Source organism: Sceloporus occidentalis, unplaced genomic scaffold (assembly GCF_023333645.1).
Source record: "Sceloporus occidentalis isolate IW3139 unplaced genomic scaffold, rSceOcc1.0.p SCAF_199, whole genome shotgun sequence".
NCBI classification, from domain to species: Eukaryota; Metazoa; Chordata; class Lepidosauria; order Squamata; family Phrynosomatidae; genus Sceloporus; species Sceloporus occidentalis.
The window spans coordinates 608,703-620,000 of record NW_028317179.1 but is presented as its reverse complement, the minus strand read 5'-3'; the positions used below and the strand labels follow the sequence as shown (position 1 = coordinate 620,000).

At 40.4% G+C, this 11,298-nt stretch overlaps 1 protein-coding gene across 4 annotated transcripts in view; it reads right to left on the bottom strand.

Moving 5' to 3' along the window:
- Window positions 1-10,894, bottom strand: part of LOC149278159 (zinc transporter ZIP9-like) — a 12,983-nt gene extending 2,089 nt beyond the window's left edge. The window contains exons 1-5 of one of the 4 annotated variants that reach the window (XM_089502290.1): window positions 10,799-10,894; window positions 5,505-5,610; window positions 3,874-3,942; window positions 887-972; window positions 1-118 (exon numbers count right to left, since the gene is read on the bottom strand). The exon at window positions 1-118 is cut by the window's left edge and continues 17 nt beyond it. In XM_089502290.1, coding sequence (XP_089358416.1) covers window positions 1-118; window positions 887-972; window positions 3,874-3,942; window positions 5,505-5,610; window positions 10,799-10,894 — 475 coding nt within the window. Of the gene's footprint in view, window positions 119-886; window positions 973-3,873; window positions 3,973-4,252; window positions 4,350-5,504; window positions 5,611-10,798 lie in introns of those variants that run through there. The other 3 variants (XM_089502292.1, XM_089502291.1, XM_089502293.1) reach the window with 3 other exon arrangements.
- Between the last annotated feature and the right edge of the window lie 404 nt (window positions 10,895-11,298).

Genomic DNA, 11,298 nt, shown 5'->3' with positions numbered 1-11,298 from the left:
AAGTTGCAATTGTTAGAAGAGGAGCAGCCAGTGAAAACGCTAGGAGGTGTTTCTGAATTTGTTTCTTCTCCAGGCCAGCGTGCATGAGAAAGGAAACCAGACCAAAAGCCGCAGGAGCCTGACACGGGGCGGAAATCAGAAACCATCATTGTGAGAAAAAGGAAGTAGACATCACGTTCCGAAAATAAATGTGTGGGGTGTGCGGAAAACACCCAGAAATCTGGCAAACCGTCTAAATGGAAGGATGTCAAACACCCGATGGGGCTCAACACGTATTCACTAAACTGTGAATCGGAAGGATAATTGGACATTTCACCTCGTTGATCAATGGTCAATCCCGGTGGGCTTCTTCTGAAGCATAAGATGACCTGGCCAAGCATAATGCATAAATACATCAATAAGGTGAGTCAAGAGATCTCCCCACTTTAAATATGCATTATGCAGGGCCAGCTCAGCCTTTCCAGGGTTCACTGGGGTTAACCCTTCATAATGCATAGTGAACGCTCAACTATCCTGCAAACTCACTTGAGTGAATACACCTCACAGTCTGACTCTGTTGCTTTACAGCATCATGTCTTTAAAGACTATTATGGGCAGTATTATAAAGAACAAAGGTAACTATATTTTAAAAATATATAGTACGTATAGACAAAAAAAATAGGGACAGGGAATATTAAAAACATGCCCAACATTATTCTTTATTTAATTTTTTTATTTTATTTTTTTATTTTATTATTTTTATTAAATTTCTTCAATAATATTTAAATGCCCTTGAGTTGTCATTGAGTTTGTTCCTAGAAGTTGAGGGACACATTGTTGCATATTTTGTGATCTTTATATTTTGTACAATTTGGGAACAAATACAGGAGATAAGAGACCTGGTTACCTTGTGCAAGATAACAGCAAAGAAAACAATGACCTGCACCGAGACCTGCGAGGAGGCCACCGCCGCTCCCAGGGCGACACCGTCCGCTGGGGGGGAAAAAGCATAGCGATCGTTACACATTTACAGTATTTTCCCCCAAATTCCTCTTACAATATCAATTTTCTAAATTTACTGAATTAATGAAAAACCCAGGGCACAATTTGTTTCGCCAGGTAGGGTGTTTTGGACGGCCGAGATGGTCGAGAGGCATGAACGGGAGTGCGAAGATTAGAAGGTATTACTAGCTGTGCCTGGATAACAAACATGGATAACAAACTGCAGTCTAATGGATGTCCAAGGATTAGAAGACACCATAAAGAAAGCCTTTATCCCGTAGTACAGCGGGAACTAAATCCTACAGGTCGTTATTAACCCTTCGAGCGAAAAAACGTTAAATGACAGATGCAAGAAAATGTATTTGTTTAACATGCTAGAGAGCTCAATGTTTTGTCAAAGTGGAACAGCACCTTTAAACAAAACAAAGCCATGTGGATTTGCACATTTTTACAAACAGAATTTAATGCAAATAAAACCCTCTTAGATTCAGGAACCGTATGTCTATCCCATGGATGTTTTAAATCTCTCACTGTACTAGCCTGTACCACCTCTGCTGAGAAGCTCTTCCATTTATCTACCGCCCTTTCCATAACGTAAAACTTCCATACATTACATTTAACCAGATGCCACTATGGATATTTATACTAGAAAAAGGAATCACTATTAGAATGTGTTCTAAATACCCAGTACATAACACGTAAGCACATGGCATATTAGCAATGTAGCCCCTAAAGATTTTTTTTTTAACTGTTTCTAAGTAAGGAAAGCACACAATTTACCCGGTATTCACAAAATCCCTTGACTGAATGATTAATAGTTTTTTTTATGTATTATTCGAACGCTGTATAGTAACTGAAATATTTATTGGAATATTTTTTCTTATGCTTAAAACAAAACCTGTGTATATGTTTTGTATAATAATTATTAATAATAATAATATTTAATTATAATAAAAAAAAATAAAAAATCCCTGTTGTAAAAAAGGTTTATGCACATGCAGTATATTCCACCCGGAACACAGTGGTATTTATTCAAAATGCTAGCTTTACTCTGCAGATATTGACTGTTCTGAGCGGTCCATGTCCTCCTCCTAAACATTATTATTTTACGTTTCAGGAACAGGTTGTTTTGGACAAAGAGTCCCTGGGGGGAATACAGCTCTTTGCTCACATAGAGTTAGGACGTGTTTTACTAGAAATGACATCTCTGGAGACAAAGAGACGTCATTCTATCAATTAGCAGTCTCTCTACAGAACAGAATAACAATCTAAACCGACATACATACACAATTTAATAAGAACTGAATACCGGGCTCTGAGCTCTGCACATCGTAACTCTTACAATAGCAGAAATAGAAATAAGAATATAATAATAATTACACAACCTAAAAATGTAACCGTCTAAAAATATTAAGAATGTCTAATGAATATATTTCCTAAGAACACAATAGGCAGCTGGCTGCGGAGCGGTGAGAGATGTGTGGGTGTGGCAAAATGAAAGCCACGCCCACATTTCCTCATGTTCCACCCATGAGGTATTTAAAGACTGATTATGCCGCCAACAGGCCTGATTTGCTGGGACAGTACCAACTCTTGGGATTGTGTATGAAAAAATGTCCCGTTTGGGGCTGCTAGTAGCTCAGCGTGCGCAGTGCTGGGTCCTCTAGGGACAATCTGAACTTGGCATGTGTGAACTCGTTTAGACATCACATCTACAACCAAATAACCCGTCCTACAATAGTGAGCTAATAGAACTTACTTATGTTACAATCTATACTGGCAACAGTTCCCCTCCGCTACACTCCTTTATATATTATTGTAAGCGTGTGTGTTTAGAGGCGCCTGTACTATTTATGCCAGAGGTGAAGATAACAAAGAAAACCTAAACTTTACTACTTATCTCATAACATGATTAAATCAAAAAAATATAATGATCCCCAGTATTTGCCATCGGGCCCTCGGGGGGAGCTGGAAAGACACACCGTAGAGGAGAAACCCAGGAATGTCCACAAAGATCGCCCTGATCATCATTTGGAGTATTTTTTTTTTTATCAGTGGGGTTCATCTGCAGCTTCACATAAGAGAAGAACGAACGCTGATGTTCCTTGTATTCTAACTTGGAATCCATGAGAATGCTGAGCTTGCTACATATTAACAAACCTCCAGGGCTGCCTGGAGATGACGAGTAATCCAGCAGTAATTATGTCCCGAAGCCACTGCTAAAAATAATAGAATCACCTGGAAAGTAGGTAATTAGCCAATCATATTATCAGACGCTACATTTTATGAGGACGGTAACGTCTTAACAATTGTCGCCTATGCGTAATGCTTTGAAACCGTCATTTTATGCCGATGGGTGTTTAAATCGTTGCACGCCTAGAGATCTACTGCAAGAACATGCTAACATATGGATGAAGTTCGATTTGTATTAACGGTTTTCCATTTATATCCTAATACTATTGGATTTTAGGCTTTTCCTATGAGTTAAGGCCAAGGCACATCTCACGGGTTTGAGGTTCTCCAATACTAAATGTAAAATGCGTCTGTCCATCCCAACAACTAGTTAATAATAAATATCACTTGCCAATATTTGCTTATGATCTACCCCAAAACATATAGATCAATCAATCAGTTAGATGAGGCAGGTCTGGATATTGACTGGATCTTGGGCAAACTCGGAGATGGTCATTCCATAACTTACGGGAGGATCGCTTCAAGAGCCCAAACTTTAGAAACCCTACAGCCTCTATGTTGTACAGCAAAAAGTAGGATTTTACCAAACTAGGTTACAATTGGCCCAAAATTATCCCTCCCCTCAAAATAATCAAAACTTAGGTCAATAATGTATCTGAATTCTCCAAAGTTCTGCCTCTACTTGAAGATCGTTCTTACCTGCTGCATGAATGACTAAGCCAAGAGTGGCCGTTATGCTCGTTCCAGCCGACATCCCTGTTGTAGGATCTGAAACATGGAAAACATATCGATTACCAAAAAATAATTTCCAGTTCCTGGAATAAATCTGCTCCGGTACGGGCCATGGTGGGAAAAACTGTGAACGTTTCACATACAAATCACATCACTTACAAATCATTTGTGCTTTTGGATCACATGATAATTAAGTGTTCCCACCAAAAAAATATATATTTCACTTATTAATAATAATAATTATTTTGTCTGGTTAGGGTACTTGGCATCCATTTGTGCTACGAATAATGCATTTAGTTACAGATTTATCTTCACCAAATGCATTTTTGTCTCCGCCGCAAGCAACTGTTTACCGAATTACCATGATAAGAGCAATAGCTTCCAATCTGATCGACAAGAAACATCAGTATGAACCCCGACACCAGGGAGACACCGACAAAGAAATGAGGGGGGATGGAGGAGTTGGTCTCTGCAGATTTCGTGAGGTTCAGATCATCTGCAACGTTCTGACATTTTATTGGATCACCTGTGAAAAAGACAGAAATGTAATGAACAAAAAGAGGAAAAACCCTGGAACCAGCATATTTACATGAGTGTCATTCCTAGTAACCACAGGGATAGTTTTCCCATAAAGCAACTGGGCATGAGTAAGCGGCTCTGGCACTTTAAGGCCATCAGCCGCCTATTGCTGTACGTGTGAATGCAGGTTACATTTTAACCCTCTCACAGCCACGTGTTATCAAGCTAACAGCCACACACTGCAGCATGTGATCTGCCGATAACATCGCTAAAGTATTTGGACTTTCGGCGCCGACCACTTCCGTGTTCCCGTTTTTTTGCAGCTCCGCTTCTTCTCTTGCCACTGCTTGTTCCTCCATCTTGTTTCTTTTTCCGCTTCTCCCGGTCTCAGCTCCGTTATCCAGGTGCAAAAACACTTGTCTTTCTACGCGAACCTGCCTGCGATATTTTGGCCTCCTGGAGCACTTCTGCAAAATGGCGGAGCCTCGGCGCACATCATGGGGACAGCCTCTCTCCTGCTCCTCGAATAGGGGTAGAGGGGGTGCGCGGAGGGTTTTATACTTCCCTTTTACGCGGAAGTACCTGGATAACGGAGCTGATACCAGGGAGTAGCGGACGAAGAAAGAAGAGAGAAGAACAAGAAGAGGCAAGAGAAGAGCAGAAAATGAGACAGGGACACGGAAGCGGTCGGCACAGAAGGTCGGGAGACATTGAGAGAAAGAGTGAGTGAGTGTGAGTGACAAGCACCTAGCAGCTTAGTCGGCTGGGCATCAGTGCCAAGGATCTGAGGTCTGAATAAAAGATGAACTTGGTTATAAGATTAGGTTGCTTTTTAAGATGTTTCCCCCCCCCAAAAAAATAAGTCTTATAATACAGTAAATGAACATACTGTGGTTTGGGAGCAGGGGTTAAACAATAACAATATACAATAGCGAGCGCCAGGTCGGCATGGAAAGTATATTAAAATCCCACGCAATTTTATCTGAACGCAAACATTAAAACATTCGCCATAATTCTTCCCCTTCAAGTATTTCTAGACTTTCTCCTATTAATTTACAGAATGATCGTGGAAATGTTACCCGTGGAAGATCCATCCAGCAGCTCGATTCCTTCTGGTATAATTATAGCCAAAGCTGTCCCACACAGCAATCCGGCACCCAAGACGCTCACAAACTGGAGTTTTTGCTGGAAGAAAAAAACAAATAAATATATAGAAAAAAATCTAATATACTCAAAATGAGGCCACTACAAATTGTAAGACAAAAGTTTTTTTTTTTGTTTTTTTTTAAGAGGTTACAGATCAAGTTGCTCAATGCCTCTCCGAAGGAAGGGGGGGACATAACATGCCAAACATTCAAAATACTCCCAAATAGTTTTATGAACAAACGCAAAAGAATTGTGTAACAGTCTGTCCTGTGCATGTTTTATTATTATTTTTTTTATTATAACTCTATACCTGGGAAAAAAACTTTAGCGGTAATGATAGTTTAGTGGTATTTTGGGGGTAGTTTGAAGGATTGTATACCTAAAAAAAAAAGTTTGTCAGCAATTGGTGAGCTTAGTACATGGTAAGTTTAATGGATAGAATTTAGATAACTACCGTAAGTCTTCGGTAGGAAAAATAATCTTTAAAAATAAAAAAATTTTGTTTAAATTTGGATGGAATCAGGCGGAAACGGGTTACACTCTGAGAAAGCCAACTACAGGCGCTTTTTAAGCAAAAAAACGATTTTTTTTACATTTTACAAATAATTATAAGTAATACAATGAACACAATCCCCTACCCCCAAAGATAATCTACATCGCGCTGAAACAGAAAATATATACGTTTTTGAAAGCCCTGCTTGAACTCAAATGAAATCAGTATAAAGGAGGACAGGAAAATTATTTAAATTAAGAACGGAACGACTTCAAAGGCTTCGAAAAGCACATTTAGGGGCGGCTCGCTAACCCTTGTCCTGACGAAGGAAAACTTTGGCATTGATCTTGGTTTTAGATGCCGCTTTCATGTTTCGGAGATAATTTGCATTTATATCAGCCCATCGCGGAAAAGCGGATATGAAAGGGAGATCTGGGGCTTCAAAAAAGACCAATGCGGCTTTTTGAATAGTTTTGCTAGAAGCAGGACTTTCTTTTATGGGGAAAAAAAACTCAAAAAAACCAAAAAACACAAATCTTGCTGTAGCCTAACTTTTTAAAAATAAAACTTAACTTTTATTAAAGTATCTATAAAGCACTAAAATAAAAATAAAATAAAAAATATATATAAATATAGGGAATAAATACATTTATTAGATATAATTATTTATATGTGTGCGAAGGCATCATATGACCATCTCAAAGAACAACATCATTACCCAACATTTTAATTCCAGGAGCAAGCGGCTGTGTTTTTATATTTAAGAAACCCTTTATGGACATTTTATTATAAAATAATTGCTTTTATAAATAAATGCTTGAAAATCCTAATTCCAAACACACAAAGTAGCTGCCTTACAACAATGTATTTTTTTTAAAAAGGAGAACTATCAGGTTGCGCTACATTACAGGGCATTTATTAATGATTTGAAGGGGAATGTCCACATTTTTTCATTACATCTATTCCATGAAAATGCGTTCTCATAAATACTGTATTTTTTGTAAAACAGGCTAGTTTTTGCCCCATAATATAATATAATCAGGGGGCTGCATTTCACTATCATTTCTCACTATCTGAGCCCCAATCTACTAGACAAACACCCCAAATCCTTATCATACAGCTTGTGGGAAACAACAGAATGGTTCGGTCTTAATCATCATCCAGCCAGACTAATGAGAGTCTATGGAGCAACGGACTTCATTAGCATTGCCATAAAGCGTCTGCTCAGTGTGGTGTTTGAGCCGGGAAAGTCACCCAAAACATCACATGACTGACAGCGATGGCAGCTCCAGGTCTGCAGATAAAGGGAGTTTATTCAAGCAAAACGGAATAAAACCAACTTTTCTTCAATGCTAAAGAACATTACAGTTTACAGTACTGTATATTTATGGCTCAAAGAAGAATATATTTTTTTTTTCCTGGGACTTTAAGGAAACAATAAGGTTTATGGGTTCCACGAAAAAAAACCTGAATGCAACAAATGTAGAGTTCATAGTTAACCCTTTCAGTACTTCCTACTGTCAAGTACGACAGAAGCAAAAATCTGCAATAGATTTTCCAGTCCTATCCTTCCTTAACCCCTTCATCACTCCTTTACAGCGGTTTGTGTGTGGCGGGGTTGCTATAGGATAGTGGGTAGAATCAGCCAATGTAGGGCGTTTTCGAGGGTCATCAAGTAAGGAGTAATAAATATTAAATTAATATTAATGTGGGGAGGAAAAGGGGACAGGAGAACTCTTGTCCAGGAAATTAACAAGATGTTGCAATTCCCGTTTCCGATGATTATCCGATAATGAAAGGGTTAATATAACAGCAGGGGAGACTGGTGCGTGTTTGAACAGCCGGGTTCTTCCTTCCCTTCTGTATTTTGGTTCTCGGAGAAGGAATTTGAGTTCTGCTTGACAAAGCCCGGGCCGTGGACTAGTTTGGGTCTGGTATAGACCCCAGATCAGCCGTTACATTTTAAAAAGGTACAGACAGGGTGCCTTACAAAGTCCAAACACGGGCTGGGAAAATGCCCGGGGCGAGTATCTGACCCGTGTTCCCTGTGTGTAACCGCGAAGTGCGGATACAAACACACAGGTGTGTCTCTCACCTGTAAAGCAGGATGGGCAGCAACGGCCGATGCCAGTCACGTCCAACATAAATCAACAGGTGAATGAATGCATATAATAACAAAAACAACTGATGGAGGATTAAAACTGTAATCTAAAGGTGTGTGTCTCCTAGAAACACTATGGGTATAGAAAAGGGTAAGTGGAACAGCTTCCCAGCAGAAGTGGTAGAGGGTATTAAACATGCATGGGATAGACATACGGCTCCTGAATCTAAGACGAGACCGACGACTGATTAAGGTTTGAGTCTTTACGGCAGGATGGGGCTGAACGCATTTCACTGTATACTGCATGGAAAATTCCACTCCTGACTCGTTTTCTCCAGAAGAACGCAGTCCGTGCGACTTCTCAAACTTCATGTATTGCAATGATTAAGCAGCAACCAGAGATGAGATTAGCGGGAAGACGAATAAAACGACCAGCACTATGTCATCCGTTTCCCAGAACACCAGACGGGTTGTGATGTCACTCATGGATCCCCACATAATACGTCATGGTGTATTTTGAGGAATGACATCTCCCGCTGACTGGGGTGTTGTTGGCTCGGTTGTTGGACTGTTGAAAAATCCTAAATGGGATCTTTCAGCGGTTCAGAAGCTAATGAAAAAAACACAACAAAAAAACTGGTTTTCATGCCTTAAAACCAAATACTTGATATTTGTATAAGTGTTTGGTGGCAAGTAGGCCGCACATGTCAGACGTCTAATACGTACAGGTGGGCAGCTGACACGTAAATTGTTTATTTTCACACATCCCCCCCCCAGGATCCGACTGGAAATGAATTCACACCAAGGAACTCTGAGGGCCCGCTTCAATCAACATATAAAAAGACATCTGGCACCATCCTCAGGGTTCTTTACTAAGCTATGATGTAATACGGTCACATGACTGACTTGCAGAATTTAGTACACGAGGCAGGAAAGGATAAAAATAAAGCACAGATACTGAAAACAAAAACAAAACTCTGAAACTGGATGATAAACGAGCTTCTTCTTCCGTCCTATTTTCAAGTTAAATGCATATTAAAGTCCATTTCATTCATGTGGATTTTACTGCATGCAGATCGAGCCAAGAACTCCGTAGTTGGAGTTAGAAAATTATACTTGTCTCATTGAACTCCTCCCCCTGCTGCTTCTACAGAAACCAGGATGCATACCTCAGTATGCTTTCTGCACATGCTCAGTAGAACTCGCATTGTAGTCAATGGGAGTAACAGCAGCCTATCACATGCATGTTCAAAAGTCTGAAAACCAACACTCTCAGCCAGCATCCCAATCAAGCCACCTGAACCCGACTCGACCAACTCATCCCCATCCAAGCCGTCCTGTCCTACTGTTCCCCCTCAACCACCGACTAGATTGTAAGTTCCCAGGAGCCTACATGTTTGTTTTTGTTTGTGATTTTAAGTTATTTTACGGACTCAGCGCTACGGAATCTGCTGGCGCTATATAAATAAATGTAATGCATATTACAAGGTGTTTAACGAATGTGTTACTTTATACTTTTAAACTTTTATTAAATAAAGAACACAGTTGTAAATGTGTTACAGAATGTCCTTTGCACTGCTGTAGTCGTGCCCCATTTTTTTCATTGGGTATCAGTGAAATAAAAGGGGTGTATTCACTAAACAAGGAGTCTCCAGGACAGTTCAGTGTTTGATCTCCGACATCACAATGCATTATAAATGATGCCCCCCGAAGGGTTGAGCCGACCCCCATAACGTATAATGAAATAATGCAAAAAAATATTTTGTGATATAACGAAAAAGGATAAATATTAAATTTATCTCCGGGGATAGCGAATATCCCCTTTTATGCGTTTTCATCGCTGTCCAAAACCTAAATAAAAGGTGTATTCATTTGGTAAAAAATATCCCTAACAAACTCTAAAACAAAACGGACGTACTATGCTGATCAGTTCTGATGTGTATTACACTACATTTATTATAGCGCCAGTGGATTCCGGAGCACTGGTCTCATAAATCCAAACTTTCCCCAGCGTGGATCAGGGATTGTGAACTTTTACCCAGTCTGGCACTGGCTAAATTCCTGCAGAAGAGCTCTAATGCTGCCATGACACCCATTCACAGCGGAAATTTCTGCATTTTGGGCTTTCTGTTGCCATGACACCCATTCACAGCTACATTTCTGCATTTTAACAAGTGGTAGTTTTCCAGTGACTCACAATGAAGGCACATCTCTCATCAACAGCTACAAGACCCATGCCTGGCACCTAGTGGGTTAACATTAAAAGCGACAGAATGTTGCCAGTGATTTCTCCAAAGGGTTAAACAGACTCCTCTTTCCTTGTACCAGAGAACTAAAGCAAACCCCCCAAATTCTTACAAGTAATAATAATAATAATGTTCCCCCAATGTGGGGTTTATGGAAATGTATCCCTTTGGCTATCAAAGTGCAATACCCGCTCTCTGCCCATAGGGGTCAGGCTCCCCAAACACAACTTCATTCAGCAACCACAACAAACTCATTGTCACCATAGTGTAAGAAACCCCCTGGCACTCCGGATATTGGTGCCTTGGGATGATGGGAGTTTTTTCCACGAGTCAAAGTGCCTAAGGTTTATTTATTACATTCATCCATTGCTGAAATAAAAAACTCACCTCTGAAAGTTTAACCGCAAGAGGGATTAAACCCAGAAGAAAACAGCCAAAGAACATGCCAAGGGAGATAAGGAAGACCACGATGAGTCCATCCATGGTGCCCTCAAGGTACCGGGTCACAGAGGGGTGCAGCAGGGTATGGAGAAGAGGGATTTAGAAGTTCAAAAACTCGGCTTCATATCCAAGGGGAAGCCCATGAACCTGGGGGCAGCTCCCGCCTGCCTTCCACGTCGCGCTTTCCACTTTGCACTCAGCAAACTTAACAAGACATGAAGCTGCAGCCTCAACATGACATTAGAATGAGATCATTATCAACTCCGTGCGCCCCCTGCTGGACAGCTGCCGCCTCAACATGGAATTAGAATGAGTTTATTATTATTAAACACCGTGCGCCCCCTGCTGGACAGCTACCGCCTCAACATGGAATTAGAACGATATTATTATTAAAACTCCGTGCGCCCCCTGCTGGACAGCTGCCGCCTCAACATGGAATTAGAATG